The 22,649-nt window shown below is 44.7% G+C and overlaps 2 protein-coding genes across 3 annotated transcripts in view; one reads left to right on the top strand and one right to left on the bottom strand.

Moving 5' to 3' along the window:
• The window catches only part of tmem198ab (transmembrane protein 198ab), a 14,890-nt gene extending 1,418 nt beyond the window's left edge, over positions 1–13,472 (top strand). The window contains exons 1-5 of one of the 2 annotated variants that reach the window (XM_079668966.1): positions 94–323; positions 8,481–8,754; positions 9,457–10,038; positions 10,536–10,729; positions 11,690–13,472. In XM_079668966.1, the coding sequence (XP_079525092.1) occupies positions 8,604–8,754; positions 9,457–10,038; positions 10,536–10,729; positions 11,690–11,839 (1,077 nt within the window). In that variant the 5' untranslated portion in view covers positions 94–323; positions 8,481–8,603 and the 3' untranslated portion in view covers positions 11,840–13,472. Of the gene's footprint in view, positions 1–93; positions 324–8,480; positions 8,755–9,456; positions 10,039–10,535; positions 10,730–11,689 lie in introns of those variants that run through there. The other variant, XM_079668965.1, reaches the window with a different exon arrangement.
• Positions 13,473–14,162: 690 nt separating this feature from the next.
• On the bottom strand, positions 14,163–22,448 carry desmb (desmin b). Its single transcript, XM_079668964.1, has 11 exons — positions 22,175–22,448; positions 21,097–21,289; positions 20,706–20,956; positions 19,688–19,748; positions 19,496–19,591; positions 18,857–19,018; positions 17,742–17,867; positions 16,352–16,572; positions 15,884–15,927; positions 15,283–15,368; positions 14,163–14,291 (listed from the first exon to the last, which is right to left on the bottom strand). The coding sequence occupies exons 1-11, from the start codon at positions 22,306–22,308 to the stop codon at positions 14,250–14,252; spliced, it is 1,416 nt and encodes a 471-aa protein (XP_079525090.1). The 5' UTR covers positions 22,309–22,448; the 3' UTR covers positions 14,163–14,249.
• Positions 22,449–22,649: the final 201 nt, after the last annotated feature.

The following is a 22,649-nucleotide window of genomic DNA, read 5'->3' as shown; positions in this document are numbered from 1 at the left end:
AACCTTTGGTGTAAAACTTCCCAGATTTCCTGACATCACACTTCAGAGGCAGAACAGCTGAAGTGATTTTCCCAGCATCTGATTCGTGTGCCAACCTTTGGAGCTCTAACCCTTAGCTTCTCCTCCATGGGAACAAACATCATTGATATTCCTCAGCGGCTCCCTCGGGGCGCCGGCGGACAGCGAGACAGTGGAGCTGGCTCTGGGAGAACCCGTCGTACTGAGCATCAAAACAGAAATAGAGACGGCTGTTATGTACGAAGATATTCAGACATGATGAGGAATGATGAGGAAGCTGCAGGTGACACATGACGCTCAGAGAGGTGAGTGATTTGTAAATGTTAATCCTGACGGTCCGCTCGAATCTCATTATCTCCGTGTCTGCGGTGAACAGACCAGAAACCAGGATTATCAATGGGAGCTGTCAAATGGTCAGCATGGAGGAGATTACACTGCTTTCATCCCTGATCCTGGGACTGTTTGGCATGTGAGTGAAGAGATGACATGGAAAATGTATATGGAAAAGCAGAATAGGGCTCCTTTGAATGAGTTGCATTATGGGAAATGTATTCTCCACTGGTTATGAGCCATCATAGAGATACAAGTCAGGATGCCTCTGCTTCAATTGCATCCCTTATGTGCCTCTTTAAAGGCTTTCGCGCTGACCCAGGAGGTTCATCAGGTGCTGAAACACTGCTTGGTTCTTTGTGATACAAGGAAGTATTTATCAGCTTGTAAACAGCAGTTTTTTTGGTTTCTAAATAATTTGCATTTGAAGTGCGTCGCTGGATATCGTTGCATTGTTTGTGGGAAAGGTTTTGCCAACATTGACTTAACCCTTTAACTGCAGAGCTTATAATTATAGTGACATGTCAACTACGCGCGATGTATATCATACCCATTGTGTATTCCATCACTTGCCATTTATAAAGCAAAAGGTCAACAACTCTCCTTCTAGCTTCTCAAACTTGATGTATGTGGGTCTTTGTCTGTTAGCTGGACACAACACCTTGGGTTGGAATATGTTGTTTGGAGGCATGTGTGCGATGCTATTGAGTTGAAAACAAAGACCTCAGTGTCCGCCTCCTCTCTTCCTCTTCCTCCATCAGCAGATCCTCCACTTTCTGTCCACACGTGGTTTATTAAAGTGGAGCAGTGCATTCACTTCATTATGTAAGGGCTGAGTCTGAGGAGGTGTGAGAACAGTCGTGCTCATCAGGAGCTGCGAGTGGGTAGAAAGAGCTGCAAATACTCTGCACATAGGTCACGATTCATGTTGTTAACGTGAGTCACCTGCGAGCCATTAGTGACGCTTTGGTTCTGCTGAATCCTTACTCGTAGTTACGGTTTCATTTTGAGCCTCAGATAGACGATTTGTTTTTTACTTAACCTCTTTCGTCATTTAGGGATTTAAGGCTGCGACTCCATTCTTGTTTCTGTGCTCATAAAAGCGTGTGATGCTACACCCGCTAATAGCTTAATCACCTTGAAGCTCTACTTACAATAAAGACAAACGGTAACAAGGACTCACTTCTTGTAAATAAAGTCAGATATTTTCCCAAACTCAAATACACATACAAAATTATCTAAAAATCACAATGGTGTAAAATACAAGAAGTATTTAAGGAATAACTAATTTAAGCATGCTCACTTAAAATGTTAGGGAGCAAAGTGATATTTTTGTACCATTTTTAATGTTTTGAGCATTATTATTACTATAATATACTCAAAAGCTATTATGACATGAATTTCACTATCATCTCATGCCTTATGTACAATATAGTGTGTGAAAATGCAAGTCTTAGATTATGAAATTAGTTTTTATTCTTTTACTTCAATTCATTGATGGTGCTTCTCTCTCTCTCCAGTTCTACACCATGTCCCACATTAAATGCCAACCTACAAACTGGGTTAACTTTCCTCTCTGGCATTTCCATCGCTCCCTGGCAGGCAGAATGTCTGCTGCTGTCCTAACCCCTCTGACCTCTTGTTGGTGTTTCTGACTCGTGCACACACACACACACACACACACACACACACACACACACACACACACACACACACACACACACACACACACACACACACACACACACACACACGATAACACACACATGCAATTAGTCAGCACGCTGCCCTGTCACGTTTCCCTCGTATTGATCGACATGTGCAGTTTGGCGTCGGCGTGCCAGGTTATCGGCAGGTTGACCACTGTGTGTGTGTGTGTGTGTGTGTGTGTGTGTGTGTGTGTGTGTGTGTGTGTGTGTGTGTGTGTGTGTGTGTGTGTGTGTGTGTGTGTGTGTGTGTGTGTGTGTGTGTGTGTGTGTGTGTGTGTGTGTGTGTGTGTGTTGCATATCACTCACTCCGTCGGCATGCATGCTACTGTCGACACGGTGGAGAGAAGACAGGGATGGACAGAGATAATAACATGTCTTCAGGTCAGTGATGGACAGAGATAATAACATGTCTTCAGGTCAGTGATGGACAGAGGAGACATGTCTTCAGGTCAGTGATGGACAGAGGAGACATCATGTCTTCAGGTCAGTGATGGACAGAGATAATAAGGTGTCTTCAGGTTGTCCTCTTTAAGATGCAGGCGTGATGTGAGCTGGATGTAGATCGATACTTCTATATTCTGGGTGGGTTAAATATCACGGCTTGTTCATCGCTTTGGAAGCTGGCAAGAGTTTGTTTATCAATTGAACTTGTAAATTGATTTGTGATTGGATGTATTTTAATTTGGTCGTTTTAAACTTCTACAGCTCAAACCTAGAAAAGAGATAAACACATCACCAATAATAAGGTCCTGACTGACCTCTAGCTTGAGTCTCAAGTGGAATAGTGATTATGGTGCATCCACAGCTTCTTTCTCTCACGTTGCTCCGGAGAAAAGAGGTTTGTGAACACGGGAGGTTTTTATTCTCCTTGTTGTTGAGTCATGCAAAGAGAAGTGTGCAGTGAGTAATGCATTAGGAGGCTGTTATGTAACACAGCCTGGTGGGCCTTTTGCCTTTACTCTTTCACTTTACCGCTTCTCTGTGTTTTATTCCTCTCAACGCTTTCGTACACTTCGTCTCAATGTGTCTGCCAACATGCTTTAGCCCAGGAGACTCAGAGGGTTATTTCATCACTATATGATATTCCTCATGAGATCAGTTGTATTGTTGGTTTGTGCACGGTGAGGAGGGAGAGCAGGGGGTCAGGGGGTCAGATGGGATTTTTAACTGAACCTAAAGTCCTTTTAAAAAGAGGAAAAAAACCTGACACTACAGGAAAGGAAAACGCCAACAAGCATCTGCCTTTAATATTATACGTTTTATTTAACGCATGAAATTCTTTATGAGGTATATTTCCATCACATTTCCTCATCTATTTGACTTCTGGAGGGCCCTGGACGGCATGACCAGTGTATGGAACTCCAACCTCCCCCGTCGAATCAAACTCAGCTTCTTCTATGCAACGGTAGAGTCTGTTCTCCTCTATGGCAGTGAATGCTGGACCCTGAAGCCAACCCTGCAAAGGTCTCTAGACGGATGCTACACCAGAATGTTGCGAGCAGTACTTAACATCAGCAAGAGTGTACATTTAACCAACACGATCCTGTATGAGGGAATACCAAGGGTGAGCGAGAACATTGCAGCCAGGAGAATGAGACTAGCATGACATCGCCAAAGGCATCAAGAGCTGCCAGCCGGCAAATTGGTGCTGTGGGAACCAACACACGGGCATCGGTCACGAGGACGTCCCGCACAAACATACGTGGACGTACTCAAGAACGACGTAGGAGCACAAAGTACCAATGAACTTGCCAGATGACTGGAAGCCACGATGGAGGGCTCGTCTGAGGACGACCTAGAGAGATTTGTCTTTCCTTCTTTAACATATTATTTGGATGCCTTGTTTTGACTCTATCAGCCGTCCTTCTTGCTGCCCTTTTCTGTCTCATCTGCTTTTTGCTATCGTTTCCTCATTCCTTTCCTTCTCCAGAATCACAACAACTCTTACCGACAAACCTTTTCAGTAGTCTCTGGAACGTGTTTATCCTGGCTGCACAGAAGTGAGTGTGCACAGGCGTCGTTCAGAGACGTGCGATGTGTTCTGGTCTTTGGCTCAGCTGGATCCTGCCTCATGTGCAGGCTCTGTCACACACACACACACACACACACACACACACACACACACACACACACACACACACACACACACACACACACACACACACACACACACACACACACACACACACACACACACACACACACACACACACACACACACACACACACAGTTGAGACACTTGTGGTATGCAGATGCTCTGAGGTGAACTTTCAGGAGCTGTAGAAACGCATCATGTTTGCCTCGAGGAGAATTTGGATCCAAGATGTTTTTTAAGTGAATGCTTGGTGAGCAGATTTCACGCGAGGGTTCTGAAACCTACACAGCCCCTTTGGGCCCTGAACAGAAGTGAAACGTGTGCAGAAAGAAAACTGTGTGTCTGGAAATGATCAAGAGACAGAGACTTGTGATGCTCAGGAGTCATCCAGGTGAGAAGAGGCGTTTCATCTGACAGGGTGAAGCTGAATAAATGAAAAGTGAAATCTCTCTCTAAGATGAATGGATGCTAAATCAGTCACGTCTCCTTTCTCTGCTTGTGTTGTGAAGTCTTTGCATTATTTTGGTGGGAGCATTTTCACAAAGATAGCTCATAACACCTTGCTCTTAAATCTTCATTTGTGTCACAAAGACGGATGACTTTATGGACTGAAAACAACATCAAGGTGTGTTTGAAAGTGTTTGAAAGTGTGCGCTGTTAGAGGTGAGAGGATGTCATTGTGTGGTGAAACCTTCACTCCTGGTGCAGTGTGTGTCCTCCTGCCTGTCTGTGCACTTGGTGTGTGTCCTCCTGCCTGTCTGTGCACTCGGTGTGTGCCCTCCTGCCTGTCTGTGCACTCGGTGTGTGCCCTCCTGCCTGTCTGTGCACTCGGTGTGTGTCCTCCTGCCTTTCTGTGCACTCGGTGTGTGTCCTCCTGCCTGTCTGTGTACTCGGTGTGTGTCCTCCTGCCTTTCTGTGCACTCGGTGTGTGTCCTCCTGCCTGTCTGTGCACTCGGTGTGTGTCCTCCTGCCTGTCTGTGCACTCTGTGTGTGTCCTCCTGCCTGTCTGTGCACTCGGTGTGTGTCCTCCTGCCTGTCTGTGCACTCGGTGTGTGTCCTCCTGCCTGTCTGTGCACTCGGTATGTGTCCTCCTGCCTGTCTGTGCACTCGGTGTGTCCTCCTGCCTGTCTGTGCACTCGGTGTGTCCTCCTGCCTGTCTGTGTACTCGGTGTGTGTCCTCCTGCCTGTCTGTGCACTCGGTGTGTGTCCTCCTGCCTGTCTGTGCACTCGGTGTGTCCTCCTGCCTGTCTGTGCACCCAGTGTGTTAAGAGTCAGACGGCGTTTCTCTATTTATGGGAAGGCTTTGTCTCCTTTTTTATCCGCTGCCACCGAGTTCATCCTGATGATGTCAGGACAGGAAGTAGCGGCACATCTGTGTCAGTGTGTCTGAGGCTGAATATAAACCAAGTGCATTTCCTTTAAACCGGAGAATGGTTGCAGGTTTTTTTTTTCGATATATATGACGAGGGGAGAGGGGGTTTAGTTGTCTGAAAACACAGAGGATATCTAAATGTTTGCATAATTTAAAATACTTGTTTTTCTTTATTTTATAAATTCAGTACAAAGTATTTTTTATTCAGCAGAATAAGGAATAAGATCATGTTGGTAACCTATGTGCATTTTTCAGACTTAATGACATCTTTCATTAAGTCTGAAATAATTAATAGGACTCACACACACACACACACACACACACACACACACACACACACACACACACACACACACACACACACACACACACACACACACACACTGATCAGAGGGAATAGACGGTGGCACTGATTGGCTTTCATGCTGTTGCTATGGGAGTTTAAGCTGCTTTCCTATTGGACAGGCTTCGGACCAGGGCCAACTGTCAGCATCCCTCCGTTGTCGCGGCAACAGACAGGAAGCAAGGATGTGGTGGGGGGGGGGGACCACAATGTTGTTCTTGTTGCTGCCTATTCGAAACAGCAGAAGAAGAAACTCCTCTGTTGTTTATTGCAAACATTTTTTCAAGAGGATGATCCTTCTGCAAACATAACAAATGCATGTTTTTGATCTGCGGTACTGAACAGATTAATGCTTACACACACACACGTCACACACACACACACACACACACACACGTCACACACGTCACACACACACACACACACACACACACACACACACGCACAACAAAACACACACAGGGTCGCTCAGCAGAGACCTGCTAATCCTCTGCAGAAAGATGATTATTAATATGTCATGTCTGGATGAAAGTGTGTGTGTGTGTGTGTGTGTGTGTGTGTGTGTGTGTGTGTGTGTGTGTGTGTGTGTGTGTGTGTGTGTGTGTGTGTGTGTGTGTGTGTGTGTGTGTGTGTGTGTGTGTGTGTGTGTGTGTGTGTGTGTGTGTGTGTGTGTGTGTGTGTGTGTGTGTGTGTGTGTGTGTGTGTGGTCTGAGTTTGCTCTGAAAACATTGCTCTAGTCATTATCCCCTTGCTACTGAGTGTGTCTATTATGGCTCTATTCAAATGCAAATGCTTCTGCCTCACACACACACACACACACACACTTAGTTGATGTTTAATTGACTGAGCGTGCACGAGTTTTCTCTCGTGCACGTTGTCCTCCCTGCTGCAAGAATCACAAATGCCATAAATGTGCATGTGGGTGTTATTGTAGAACAGTATTGGGCAAAGTATAAAATATGTTTTCACATGTTTGTAACACCCCAATAAGTGGGTATATGCATGCACAGTGGAGAGTCAATTCACCAGGGATACTAGAAGCGTCTCGGTCATTCTTCGACTGTAACCATGGATATCAGACGGCTGTTTAAAGGGGTCGTGTTGTGACATGTTTCCGTGCTTTAATGTTCAAAAAGCTCTTTATTTGTCTGCCTTTTTCATGCATTGTCGAACTTCCCTGGCCAGCTTAAACCTCAGTACGAAACACAATGATTCCTCATCCACCCCTTCATGGTATTACCTAGAGACCGGGGGATGAAAAGTGAGGATGTAATAGGTAAAGGAAACCAAAGAGGAGAGAGGAAAGTTGATGAAGGATGCTGGAGCTCATGCAGATTGGAGTAAAGTTCCTCAGACTGGTTGCATAAGCATCTGTGACCCAGAAACCCTCGGCAGTCGGACTGAACTCACCCCGAGATGGAGAGAACAGAAATAGCCAAAGGGGGGAGGAGTCAGGGGGGAGGAGGCGTGGGAAGGAGGTGACTGAGTTTGTTTAATTTAACTTTATCTGCACTTCTCTAGCAGTTACTGTATTTATATAAAAACATCCTGAGGCTATGTGTCTGTGTTTCAGCATCGCAGTAGTTTCTCTGAGGTTAAGAAAAAAAAAGTCCAGATGTACATTTTGCAGCATTTCTAAAGGTTATATTAACTCTGAAAACTCTAAAAATGCATTAATGTTTGTGTTTAATTTGAAGTGCTGAGTCTTGTTCTATATGTGGATGTGATTCTGCACAGTAATACAAAGCACTTCTACACTCTGGTGCACCACAAACATGCAGGCCTGTAAATAAGATCCTTTATTTGAGATGAAACCGTCCTGGGAGAGGACTCTGAATGATGAGATCCATTAGAGACATGTTTGCTCCGTTGGCCTGAAGTGGACTTTTCCTATTCCCCTCAAACGCCCCCTGATCAAAAGAGAGATTGCCCTCGTCCAATCTCCGTGTGTGTGTGTGTGTGTGTGTGTGTGTGTGTGTGTGTGTGTGTGTGTGTGTGTGTGTGTGTGTGTGTGTGTGTGTGTGTGTGTGTGTGTGTGTGTGTGTGTGTGTGTGTGTGTGTGTGTGTGTGTGTGTGTGTGTGTGTGTGTGTGTGTGTGTGTGTGTGTGTGTGTGTGTGTGTGTGTGTGTGTGTGTGTGTGTGTGTGTGTGTGTGTGTGTGACGTACGGTGCCTTTGAGCGAGTCGATCTCACAGGTGTAGGACTGGATCTGGTGTCTGAACTCCATGGTCTCCTGCCGGGCCGTCTTCAGCGCGTCGTTGTTGTGTGTGTGTGTGTGTGTGGAAACGTATTGAAGACACGTGTGTTTAAATCAGATACAGACATAACCATGGTAATGTCATACAGGTTTTAATCAATATGTTTTGTTTAAACCTCTGGTTGAGTCTTGGCCTTTTTGTTTTTGTCTGCGATGCTGTCGACTGGCAGCGACTATTCTCAGGAATTGTATTTTTTCCTTTCTCTTGTGCGCCATGTAAAGGTTTCGGGTACCTACTTACTGTATATTGTATATGTCTTTGCTTTATTGTAACTAAAATAAAAATTCAAAATAAAGTATTAAAAAATACTTTCATAAATAATCATTACCATCTCTCTTTCTTCTTCTGTCCTCAGGTGAAAGCACTCGGCTGTGTGCTGCTCCCTAGCCTCCATTGTCCCTCGCCTCCCACCTGATCTCCTCTCCTCCTCTTCCTCCTCCTCCTCCTCCTCCTCCTCCTCCTCCTCCTCTGGTTCATCATGACCTCCACCCTGGAGATGCTGCCCCCCGACCCGGAGCTCAGTCCGGAGCGACTGGACGGCTGTGAGGACTTTGGCGGACGCTACAATGTTGTTCCCTCTGTGATCTGCTCCATGTGCTGCCTCTTCGGCATCATCTACTGCTTCTTTGGTGAGTTCTGCTCCAATGAGATCCATCCATCAGGTGTCCCTGAAAGCAGCATCACCTGAGTCCAAATCATTTACTCTCTGACAAAGGAGTTTGTTGTTAGGTCTAACATGACTTTGCCATGACACTAAAGGCATTTCCAATGTTTAGAAAGAGACTGCTTTGGGGGTTTCTTGTGAATGTTGTGTCTCAACATATCGTTATTCAAAAAGCAACTCAGCCAAACTCATTTTGAGTCCAGGAAATGCTCCTGCCCAACATTTCCTTTGACCCGGATTCATTCATAACGTCAACATGCAAAGCAACATTTAAATGAATGTCGTGTCTGCATGTATCCTTATTCAAAAAGCAACCCTTTGAGTCCAGGAAGGTTTCCTTTGCTCTTGTTTCATTCGTAAAGTCAACATTCAAAGCATCATTTAAACATCTGGACATAATTAGGTATGAGAGTGCTATACGTTGGACATGTATATGCCGTAATAACTGTGCACTATACACCTGGCTGCTATCTTCAGAGCTGTTACAGGATGTGTATTTTGTAAATTGTGTCATTTCTTAAATGCATGCTTCTTTAACATGAAGCTGTCCTTGGCTCCTTTCTGCTGTAACAATGTAAATGTCCCCTCTGTGGGACTGATGCAGGTATTCTGATTCTGATGTTGGTATCCACTGTGCTGAATAACATGCTCCTCTCTTTTGCTCCAGGGTACCGCTGCTTCAAGGCGGTGATGTTCCTGACCGGCCTGATGTTCGGCTCCGTGGTGATCTTCATGCTCTGCTACAAGGAGCGCGTCCTGGACACGCAGCTGAGCATGGAGGCGTCGGTGGGCATCGGGCTGGGCATCGGCACGCTGTGCGGCCTGGTCACCATGCTGGTGCGCAGCGTTGGGCTCTTCATGGTGGGGCTTCTTCTGGGTCTCCTGGTGGCCGTGGCTACACTTGTGGGCATGGAGGAGCTCTCCGACAGCCCCCCTCGCTCCGTTTGGGTCCCTCTGGGCGTCCTGTTGGGGCTCGGGATGCTCTTCGCCGTGCTCGCGCTCCAATGGCAGCGCCTCTTCACCACGTTCTCCACCGCCATGTTCGGGGCGGCCGTCATCACGGTGGCGGTGGACTACTTCGTGGAGCTCTTCGCCCTCGTGCTGTACATGTACGAGCGCCTGAAGGCAGCACCGGGGAAGCCTGTGTGCTGGGTGACGTGGGTGGTGCTGGGGGTGTGGCCCGCCCTCACCCTGCTGGGGGTCATGGTGCAGTGGAAGGTCACCGCCGAGGGGTACTCTCACACCAAGGGTGAGGATAACTGTTTATACCTTTAAACCAGGCTGCAGACTGTTGTAGACGAAGGGAGGGTATCAGCATGCACCCTTTTTACCAGGGTTTCATTGGAATGGACTTTTTTCTTTGTATTTACTCGCACACCTCCGAACATTCTCTTGCACTTATTGTATCTGTTTTATTTGTCCTTTATATATGTTGCACTGTTGGAGGAGCCTGTGACCTACTGTAGCTGCTGTGCTAATGACAATAAAGCCTTGAAACTTGAACTTATAAATGGACATCATGATGGAGAAGCTGCTCTATCTCCACCCTTAGCTATTACTTGAACTTTGGTGAAGCAAACCAAAGCATTACATCATGACATGTCACTTGTTAGACTTACCTACTCAATACACAACGACATGCTGACTGCAGTTGGGTTTGAACCTGTTCCCAACACCAACGCACTAGCCCACTGCGCCACACGCCTCCCACACATTACCCATGATCCTCTCCCTCTGTGCTCGCAGTGATCATCAGCCGGCAGCAGAGGAGGATGCAGGTGATGAGGATCCGGCAGAGGGACGACCGCTATCGAAACAAGAAGAAGAAGAAGACGCAGTCCTCCAGCAGCAACCATCAGGCCAAGCAGCTCCACCCTGAGCCCGCATACCGCCGCAAACCCAACCCCATCCGTCGCTACGACACCGACGTCCTCTCCCCGGTAGGGTCGCTACGGATTTGAATGTATTTTAACTAATGCTGTCAAAATTATCGCGTTAGCGGCGGTAATTAATCTTTTGAATTAATTGCGTTAAAATATTTAACGCATTTAACGCATGTGCAGAATGGCCCGCCCCATACATCCCACCAGTGGCAGCGCTGGGGTAGGCTACAGCCATACCAATAAATGGCTTAGCCCCACCATGAACAATGATGTTAAAGTAAGCTAAATAAAGTCCGCCAACTCGCGCGGAGTAAATTGCACAGGAAGCAGTTAGTAAGATTGATTTCAGTAGCCACTTGTCTGGAAATACCGAAGACTAGAAACGGTTTTGAAAACTTTTGTCACGTAGTGATCGTCTTCTCAATAGAACATCTTTGATAATGTCTTCTGGCCAATCAGAATCAAGATAACGGTGTAGTGTTGTTGCAGGAAGTCCCGACGGAGAATACTTTTGCTGTAGTGCATCTCTATATACATCGATACAACATTACGTGTTAATAGAAATCAACACGTAATGAAATAAGACCCCACGGTTTGATGAGTGATAGGTGTGTGGGCTGTCTTTCATTCTGACACACAGAACAATGTTATAATAAACATACTGTATGTTAAATGGATATATCAGCCTTCTTTCATTTATCTTTCCATTCCCACAACAATATACATAAAGAAATGGTATATTTTGGACATAGTTCGAATGGTGATTAATCTGATTACATTTTTTAATCGTTTGACAGCCCTAATTTTCAGCCCTAATTTTAACTATTTATGCAGAAGACAAAAAGAAACCTGAGTTGTGCATCAAATGAATGAAAGGTCTCATCATAGACATGTATTTGTATATATTTGTATACTGTATATCTGAGACCCATAATCTATGTCTAACTATAGCATAACAGGAGATCTTTAAGCCACATATTTTAAAGTACATGTTTGCATATTTCTCCGCCCTCTCAGAGCTACATCCAGAGTTTCCGGGAGCGGCAGGTGCAGGTGCAGCCGGTGGGCCGCCTGGCAGGGAGACCCCACACGGTGGTGGACATAGGGTACGACCGCGGCTCCACCACGCCCCTCACAGGAGCAACAGGACCCCCACTACGGATCTGAGAGACCCCCCTCTATCGCCACAAAGAGACCTGAACACACCCCTCCACCAGGGAGATAAAAGACTCACGACCCCACCTGGGCGTCATCACGTCCGATCGGGGGCAAACCCCCACTGGGTTTAATGCAAACAGCTCAGCCACACCCCCTGAGGATGCAAACCCAAAATGCAAAACATGTTTAGCAGTTTTACTTTGATTAAATGTTGCATTATAACGCTCCCAGTGCGCATGGTGCAGAGGTTGACATCTTTCACTGAGATTGAAATGCACAAAAGCATGAAACACAAACACACCGCTACGACCTGAAGGGTGGAGGTGGAAGCACCAGCTGTACCGGCCCTCGCTTGTTTTTAAACACCGTCTCAACTTAAAGCAGATCAGGGACCAGTCTCACTGCTAACCTGCCTCAGGTCCAAATACATCTTAGGAGGAATCGAAATAAAACCTCGCCCTCTTTCACCGTGCTGATGTTGGTGCCGATTTTCAACCCATGGTGCAGTTCCTCCGCCTGTAGGCGTCTTAAAGGTCCAATGAATATCAGCTATCATTTCTGCTTTCTTCGCCCTCTTCCTCCCACATGAAATCGTCCTTGAAAGGGGGGGAGACACCTCCGTCGCCCTTGGTGCTGGACGATCCACTTCTTCAAAAACTGCTCTCTGTTCAAAAGGGTGCCTTGCCCCTCTGCGGACTGTACCATTCAGCGACAGCAGGGGGGATCTCCCATCAATGGCTTGGTTTTGAAAGAAATGTGAACACAGAAGGATGTGTGTGGGGGGGGGGGGGGGTTAGTGTCGGAGCTACAACAAGCAGGGTAAACATGTAGAGTTGTTGTCTTCACAGATGCTTGGATAAACGAGGAGGATTTGCTTTTAGCTGACGAGCAAGACAAGCAGCATTTACACCGGCACCTCATCTCACTGGTTATTTTACAACCTGCAAACAAGAGATTATTTACACTGCCATGATTAGATCACTTTAGCTCCAGTTGCACCTTGTTCCTGTTTTGTGCTGCAAAGCAATCCCAATCCGAGCTGTTTTAAAACATGCAAAGGAAGCCTGTGGAAAGATGTGTGTAAAGTGAAATCTCTGAATGACCAGGTTACATATTTATTGATGTTAAGAAGAAGCTCGGGCTGAGATGCCAGTGTGAAGAAAGGAGAATAAAGTGGCCATACCAGCTTGTACTGGGTCTCCCTCCATCGTGGGGCTGATCCCCTTACTCGGGACATTTCTGTCACCTGTGAAAATGTGAATACTTTAATCGTCTTGACCTCGTTAAAGGAAGAGCAAAGCAAATATGGGGCGGGGGGATGTATGGTACGTTTTTAATTCATCCATGGGAAGTGCATGACTAACACCCCCCCCCCAACCTGCGTCCCCTCACCCTCTTTGATGTGCATCGATGTGACATTTGTACATAAACCACAGCACTTACTAACTTTCTTATTTTTATCTTTCAATTTCCTTTCTCAGAAATCTTATTCAGATGTTTTTTCCAGTGGGATGTATTTATTTGCTGATTTAATTTATTCTGTAAAGGAGAGTGCAATGTCATCGCTGTAGGCCAGTGACTCCATGCCTTCATTGAACATGATGAACATTAAAGCATGTGTTCCTATGGGCCTGGATACCGATCAGTGTGTGTGTCGTGTTTTTACTGAAGGACATGAACGCATTTTAACTTCATTTACTTTTATTAGCAAATAGTGTTTGAAAGTCACAAGGGATTATCTCCTAAACAAATCTCTTCCTGTTTTCCCCTCCTCCTCCTCACACCACCTCCTATCTCTTGCTTTCATCTCCTCCTCCTCCTTTCTGCATCTCTTTATTGATAACAAAAAACACACATACACTTTATCCTCCTTAACACTCGGACTTATGTGACTCTGACCTTGAGGATAAACGCTGCCGTGTGGAAGAAACCAGAAGAAAAGCCAGATATAAAATATAAATATGTGTTTTCTGCACTTAATCAGATTCATAAGTAGAAGATGTGCACGGTTAATCCATTTTCTGTGACATGGAACTTAAATTGCAGGAAGATTATTCAGCAACAGTATTTACTATGGCAGCATTTCAGATGCAACAATGCTGTATATTTAATGTTTGATTCACGGCAAAAAAAATCCTTTTCAAGTAAAGTTTTATCTGGATTTGACTATTTCATGTCGTGACCCACCTCATTCCTTCAGATACAACTCTTAAAAGAAAATAGGCTTTTAGGGTTTGATTGAAACACAGACTATAGACCACACATGAAAATAACCTTGATGAAGTGAACGATTCTAGCGCCTTACATATTGCATTAACCACAATGTCACAAAGTCTTTTTACTTTTTATTTGTTCATCCGTCTGACTCGGTGGAGGACAGACGTGTTGTTGTTTCTTCTTCTCTTGTTTCTGCAGATGGTTACATGATGTCCTGCTGGTGCTGCGTCGACTCGCTGACGACCTGGAGGGCACAAACAAAACAGTCAGACATCAAAACTCCTAAAGGGAGATGGAGGTGCTGAATGAAAGCCCAGTGGTTATCCGTCTGAATGAAACGTCTGACAGGCGGGACATCATGGCTCCTGTCCTGTGAGTGCGACATGCACACGTACTGCACATCTTTAAGCTGTGATCAGACATATGTGCATTTATCTATCTTAACTAATCACAAATCTTGTCACCTTTTGTCTGTCATTTATTCATTTTTAGCTACAGACTTTCTCATGTGGGTTTGAGCAGCTTGGTTGTCCTCAGGAATAAGTGAAATAACAATAAGATGTTTATTAATGTTGTTAATCTCCACTTTTTGGATCTCTTTGTTTTCTTGTGTGTTAGAGTTGTGACTTTATAGATATGAAAACAAGGAAGAGAAAAGGTATTTAATCCTCTCATATTGCAAAGAATTTCAACTATGTATCAAAGATAACTCGGAGAAGAAATACCGAGACATAATTACTATAAACCCTGACGTGTCCTAACTCGCCTGTGATGTATGTTTTTCCGAGGCGCTGCGGGTATAGCGTGAGACGATGTGAACCTGTCGCTGCACGTGTGTGTAGGTGTGTTTACTTCACAAAGTGCAGCCTGGTTGTCACCATGTGGTGCGAGCAGGTCATCGCTTTGTTTACACCAGTTTGAAAGATGGAAATAAATGCTATTCTGCAGAAATGAGCGCTAAAAAACACTATTGAACATAGCTGCCACTAACTGAGCGATAACCTCTTCATGAGGTCAGGATGGGATTTCAGTGGCTGTGCATTAAACAGCTTTTAAGGGCAGAATGAAGTACACTGACCCAGTTTAAGCACTGATCAATATAAAAGTAGGCCAATTCGGAGATTGAAAGCCATCAATGAGTGAACATTGATGTGCACTGAATCCTATGTAGTTCATGTTACAGAGCTGGTCTCTATCTCCTGCAGTATTCATGCTCTAATGTGTTTTTATTTTACCTCTCCATCGCGGGTTTCGATGGTCTTGATGAGGACGGTTTTCTTTGAATGCAGCTCAGAGGAGCGCTGGTGCTCAGGGCTGGTCTCTGCAAACACACAGGAAGAGAATACATGACATTACATGACATCACATGTCCCTTGTTAGACGCTTTTATCCAAAGCGACTCACATACTCAATACAGTGGACAATCCCCACAGGAGCACTTTGGGGAGAAGTGTCTCAGGGACACAACGACATGCTGACTGCAGTGGGGTTTGAACCTGCTATCCCCTGATTCAAAGTCCAGCACACTATCCACTCAGCCCAAACCACGCCCTATAAACTTATAATAAAGTGTTTTAAAATCCCCTCAAAATATAATAAAGTAGTAGTCTGGAAACCCAACACACATAATCGTTTGAATCCACCACCGAACAATTATAACTATTTTCTTCTTCTCTTTCATTCAACATTTAAATGATGATGGCTCATTGTGTGAAAACTGATCTGCATCGACTGTCCTCTAGTGGTGCGTTCAGGGGACAGCAGGTGCGTTCAGGGGACAGCAGGTGCGTTCAGGGGACAGCAGGTGCGTTCAGGGGACAGCAGGTGTGTTCGTACCTCTGAAGCTCAGGGTGGAGTAACTCTGCACAGGCAAGGTGATCCTGCAAAGGCAGAAGAAAAACATGTGTTTTAAAACCGGGATCCATTCAGTCATAGTTTTGTATATAATACAAAAAGTAATAATGAAATGAAACAAGAGAGTTATGATACTGTACAAACTCAAGCAGTATCAAATTGATTAAAACAAATACTATTGACTTACAAATTAAGTAATAACAAATGATCTACCTACACATCCGAGAAGGGGTGGGAAGAAGCTTACACTTATTTAATCCCAACCCTTCTCCCAAAAACTAAATTATTAACATGTTTTTTTCTTCTAAATGTATGTCTACATACAATATACATTTACAATTATAAATAGATGATATCATTATTAATGTTTAGTTTGTTGTCTGACATATTTTGAAAAGAGAATATCAATAGTATCATATTCAGTCTTTAGCTCCTGCCCTCCTACTTCACCTGCTCTCCTCTCCTTCCAGCAGCTTCCTGTAGGTGGCGATCTCCACGTCCAGCGCCATCTTCACGTTGAGCAGATCCTGGTATTCTCTGAGGTGTCTCGCCATCTCGTCCTTCATGTTGGAGATCTCCACCTCCAGCCGAGTGATGTTGTCCTGGAAGCCTCCTGCGTCGCGCCCGTGACGGTCCTCCATGTCCCGCATCTGCCTCATCAGGGACTCGTTCTGCGTGTTTACGAGAACAAGTGTGTGAAACAGAGCGCGTGTGTGTCAAGTTATGAAATGTGTTGATTGGTCGACTCCTGCCTAAACTTGAAAATGGCCTGATTCACTCCAAAGGGACAACTCAATCTTGACTGCAGATGGAAATGAGCTATTAGCAATGCCGGATTAACCATATGGGCACAACCCCACTCATCATACATTGTTTTAAATGACACTCACTCTTCGCCAGAAATAACACAGCTTTTCTATAGGGTCAAATTAATATATTTCTAAACCGTCTCTGTACTGTAGGTCTCACTACAGTATGTATGCGCTCAACTTTATTACTACGTGGCGACGGTGTATAGCCGAATCACAGCCCCACCCTTGAGCAACCACACAATTTCACTACATATTTTACTTTGTAACTCTCAATGTGTGTGGCTAATAGAACTCCTTGTGTACTTGTACAGCCAGCCAGTCATATTCTGGCAGTGGGGTGCTGCTCTGAGGTTTTGAGTGATATTACCTAGGTCTTCTTGAGCCATGCACTGTCTTGAGTTCTAGTCAATGTCTTGTGATTTTTGACTGAAAGGGTAGTGAGTGCTCAGTGCCCAGGGGCCCCCTGGAGGTACTAATCCGGCCTTGGCTATTTGCTCAAATCTGGCATAATCGCTTCTCTTTTCTGAGATGAATGTATTCGTAGGCATGGTCCCTGTTGAAATGAATACATAGTAATAACTCTTTTATTTGAGTTCATGTAGAGTTCTTTTAGATTTCATTTAGCTTCATGTAGCTTTCATGTAGCATCATTTACTGTAGCTTTCCTTTAGGTTGAACACCTTTTAAAGAAACACAAAAACACACTTTCATTAACTCTGCTCTCTGGATTTAAATTGAAGTGACAATTAAACTTAACATTTCATGTAAGCAGTAAATTCAACTGTGTGTGTGTGTGTGTGTGTGTGTGTGTGTGTGTGTGTGTGTGTGTGTGTGTGTGTGTGTGTGTGTGTGTGTGTGTGTGTGTGTGTGTGTGTGTGTGTGTGTGTGTGTGTGTGTGTGTGTGTGTGTGTGTGTGTGTGTGTGTGTGTGTGTGTGTGTGTGTGTGTGTGTGTGTGTGTGTGTGTGTGTGTGTGTGTGTGTGTGTGTGTGTGTGTGTGTGTGTGTGTGTGTGAGAGAGAGAGACGTACGGTGCCTTTGAGCGAGTCGATCTCACAGGTGTAGGACTGGATCTGGTGTCTGAACTCCATGGTCTCCTGCCGGGCCGTCTTCAGCGCGTCGTTGTTTTTACTCACCGCCTGGTTCAGGTCGGTCACCTGGGGGGGCAAAGGTCACCACAGATGTTTTTAGAAAAAAGATAGGCCCCTCTCGGATTCAATGTCCTGCAACTGTGTCACATGAGGAGGTCAGGTCAATTAACTCCAATGGGAGAATTGATTGTCAACACACATTGTGACCAATTATCTTGTCCTCGAGTCACCTAAGTAAATATTGGACCCACTTCTCTCAAGCTGGACAGTCAAATGGCCTTCCACTGCTATGAAGAGCTATTAAAGGTCTCCTATCATGCTATCTGGGTCTCAGATATATACAAATATATAAAAAACATGTCTAGGATGTGTTTTGCTCAAAATACCAAACAGATCATGCATTTCAGACATCTGAGCGTTAGCGACGCTTGATAATGTAAACAAAGACCATATTACGTCAAGCACGTCGTGCATTGTTTCTGAGAGCAACGTTTCCGATAGGGCGAAGACGAGACGATGAGATTTTTTATAATAAAAACTATGACGAAATTTATATTTTGTTTTCCTTGACGAGACGAGACAGGACTAAGGTGCTAATGGTGGACTATCAGACTTTCGAATTGCAGGATATTTTCCCCCAATTGTCCGTCTGGTCTGTCAAAATGCATCCCTGTCATTGGTTGAATTAGTTGGGAATCTGCACACGTCACTCTATTACACAAGTAAAGTGTCAAGAGAGTGAAATGTTGCTTTACGAATTTCAACACTATGTCACCTTGATTCCATTTTCAGATACTTGTATTTAACTGAATTAGTTTAAAGAAAGGAAACATTTTGACTGAAATGTGATGATGTGTCATCGACTAAAACTGGACTAAAACGTTTTGAGTTGTCGTTGACTAAAACTAATAACCATTTTCGTCTAAAGACTAAGACTACATCTAAAATAGCTGTCAAAATTAACACTGTATAAAAGACATTGAAAAGCGCATTTCGCATGATAGGAGAGCTTTAACACAAACCTTTCTCCACAGTCCGTGTTACCAGTCTCTCACCTTTGACTTGTACCAGTCCTCGGCCTCGGAGATGTTCTTGGCGGCGATGCCCTCGTACTGAGCTCTGATGTCCCTCAGCGCCGCCGTCAGGTCCGGTTTGGACATGTCCATCTGGACCTGAACCTGAGTCTCCTGCATCTGCGTCTGGAGCTCTCTGATCTCCTACAGGAGGAGGAAGAGGAGGAGGAGGAAGAGGTGGTCAGGTTAGAGTGGAAGCAGGTGAGTTTTTGATAAACCTGCATTCTCTGTAATATCAGCACTGGTTGCAGTTGTATAGAAGTCTATGAGAAATGTCCCTAATTTTCTCTTAATTTTTATTTCAGTGGATATTTTCCTGACGAGTTAATGGTCTCAATCTCTAGTTCCAAGTCTTCTTCAACACAACATGCTCATTTAAACTATGCTCCTATTTAAAGTTAAATAGACGATTAAAAAAAGGGTTTGCTTTAGGGCGGGACTTCAGTGTTGATTGGACATGTCAATCACAATGTAGTTGTCCAGTTTGGAAGTATGAAATATTTATTTCTATATGTACTGCTAACTGTCCTCAAATGAGTTAAACAAGTTAATAACCTGTGCCTCAAAGTGACCAAATAAGCCATAATATTTCTACTTTTGCGCAAAGAGCCAGAAAAAGACCTCTTCATGGATCCTCTTCAGGAAGGCGATCTCCTCCTGCAGCGTCTCGATGCGTCTCTCCAGATCCAGACGAGCCAGAGTGGCAGCGTCCACATCCTGCAACCGGTCGGTGAGTCAGGATTAAAAGTTAGTAAAGCAGTCATTCGGTGCACCTTGATATCTTCTGCTGTAATTCAGAAGGAAGGCACTCACCGCCCTGAAAGCAGCCAGGTTGTTTTCTGCCTCCTCTCTTTGGATCATCTCCTCCTGGAGTCTGGAGGAATCAGATTGGAAACGTACTTTAAATTTAGACGACGGTGTCTAAACAAACTTGAATTATCCTAAAGGTTACCCGACAAGTACTAACCCAGATTAAATCCTGTGAACAGGTTTTATTCATTATTAAAATCCTTTAAAGGAGGTTGCAGTGGTTATTAACCGGTGGATGACAGTCTGTATAAAAACTGACACTCATTGTGTAAACAACAGCGAGACAAAGGACAGATCATCAGAGCTCCTTCAGATATGTGCAGCGCGTTCCTCTCCTTTTATAGGTGTGTGTGTGTGTGTGTGTGTGTGTGTGTGTGTGTGTGTGTGTGTGTGTGTGTGTGTGTGTGTGTGTGTGTGTGTGTGTGTGTGTGTGTGTGTGTGTGTGTGTGTGTGTGTGTGTGTGTGTGTGTGTGTGTGTGTGTGTGTGTGTGTGTGTGTGTGTGTGTGTGTGTGTGTGTGTGTCACCCATCATTTGTATGCATAAGCAAACTAGAGACAATTCCAGATTAGATACAGACTCAGCAGCAGACTTTAAACAAAACAATATAGTTATTACGGTATTTATCATTATAATGTGTGAAATAAGCTTCCTCTAAGGTTGATATTATATATTTTTGTTTTAGTTGCTGCAACACTTTTTTACTTCTACTTTAGTAAAAAATAAATGCAGGACTTTTGTATTAAAGACAGTTTTTCTAAGCTGTTTATTACTACTTGTACATGCATACAAAGACACACACACACAACTCAAATCTGAGATGCACACACACACACACACACACACACACACACACACACACACACACACACACACACACACACACACACACACACACACACACACACACACACACACACACACACACATACACACACACACATACACACACACACACACAGCTCAAATCGAACAACTGCACACACACTCACACACTTTTCTTAAAGAGACACACACGCCCACCTGAGCTTCAGCTTGTCGACGTCGTCCCCCAGGTTGTCTCGCTCTATCTCCACCCGAGCCCTCTGATTGGTCAGGATCTCCACCTGCCTCCTCAGTTCGCTCATCTCCTCCTCGTAAAGGTCGGCGATGCGTGTCGGCTCGCGGCCTCGAACGCGCTCCACCTCCACCGCCAGAGCCTGGTTCTGCTGCTCCAGGAAGCGAACCTTCTCGATGTAGCTGGCGAAGCGGTCGTTCAGGTGCTGCAGCTCCACCTTTGGATTGGATTTGATTTACTTCTATTTACTTGCACTATTTTGTCTGTTTTATTGTGTTGCACTGTTGGAGGAGCCATGTCTACACTGTAGCTATGTACACATGACAATAAAAGCCTTGAATCTTGTGATTTAATAACCTTCTCGTTGGTTCTTGTCGTCATGAACTCCTGGTTGATGGCGTCGGCCAGGCTGAAGTCCAGCGTCTCGCCCATTCCTGCGTAGCATCTTCCGGCGGAGGCTCGGGAGGAAGAGGATGCTTGAGGTTTCCCGTAGAGACCGGAGGAGACACGGTACGCCGGGGTGGAGCTGCTGCGAGTCACCTCGTACACCCTGAGAGATGGTACACACATCCTTTACTCAAGAAGAACAGATTGGCCTACTCAAGTACTGACTAAACTTCTTTACTCAAGTGAAAGTAAAGAACTTTGAAATGTACTTCAGTAAAAAGTACCCATAACTAGCAGCTGTTTTAAAGAGTACCTGACCTCCCTTTATATTAATAGAACAATAATGTCATTGTTAGCTAATGAATGTTTCCATGCTGAACAACGGCAACATGACAACGTTTTCATTGGTCCCTCTTCTTTAGAGAAGACCAGGAAATGATGGATACACGGATCGTGTTCAAATCAATAGGCACGCAATGACTCTAAATAATAATGATCACGCCACCAAACACACATTCAGACTAAAGGAACCAGCCTGTTTGGAAAATGAGAGAAGTAGAAAGTACAGGTGTTTGAGTTCAACATGTAAGAAGTAGAAAGTACAGGTATTTGTGTTCAACATGTAAGAAGTAGAACGTACAGGTATTTGAGTTCAACATGTAAGAAGTAGAAAGTACAGGTATTTGAGTTCAACATGTGAGAAGTAGAAAGTACAGGTATTTGAGTTCAACATGTAAGAAGTAGAAAGTACAGGTATTTGAGTTCAACATGTAAGAAGTAGAAAGTACAGGTATTTGTGTTCAAAATGTAAGAAGTCAAATTCGTCAGAAGAATAAGTAGTGGAGCAAAGTACTGATACCAGAAACATGTACTTAAGTACAGAAACGAAGTATCTATCTACCTGGAGGCAGAGATGTCAAAAGTACACACATCCTTTACTCAAGTAGAAGTACACATACTCGTGTAGTACTGACTAAACTTCTTTACTCAAGTAAAAGTAAAGAACTTTTAAATGTACTTCAGTAAAAAGTACTCCACTAGTTCCCACCTGGAGGAGACGTTGCCCCCTGTGGAGCCGTGGCCGAGCAGCGAGCGGTTGAGCGATGGCGAGGCGTAGGCTCCGTGTCCGAAGTGGCGTCGGTAAGAGGAAGCGTTTTGGGCGGAGGAGCTGAAGGAGGCCATGATGGAAGATGGGCTGCAGCAGAAGGAGCACTGAGGAGATCCAGATGCTCCAAGAGCATTTGTAGTTACCCCCTCCCTCCTCCCTGAGAACTGCCCTCCCTTTATTTCTCTCTCCTTTCCTCCTTTCCTAGCACCTTCCTTTTTTTCCTTTCCTACCACCTTCATCTAATCCCTCTCTACTTCTCTCCTCCTTCCACCTTCCTTTACTCCTTTCCTTTCACTTTCCTACCACCTTCCTTCACTCCTTTCCTACCACCTTCATCTACTCCCTCTGTCTTCCTCCTACCACTTTCCTTTTCTCCTTTCCTACCACTTTCCTTTTCTCCATTCCTACCACCTTC

This window comes from Notothenia rossii (assembly GCF_949606895.1).
Source record: "Notothenia rossii genome assembly, chromosome: 3".
Lineage (NCBI taxonomy): Eukaryota > Metazoa > Chordata > Actinopteri > Perciformes > Nototheniidae > Notothenia > Notothenia rossii.
The sequence above is the reverse complement of the archived record's forward strand: the minus strand, read 5'-3'. Positions and strand labels throughout refer to the sequence as shown.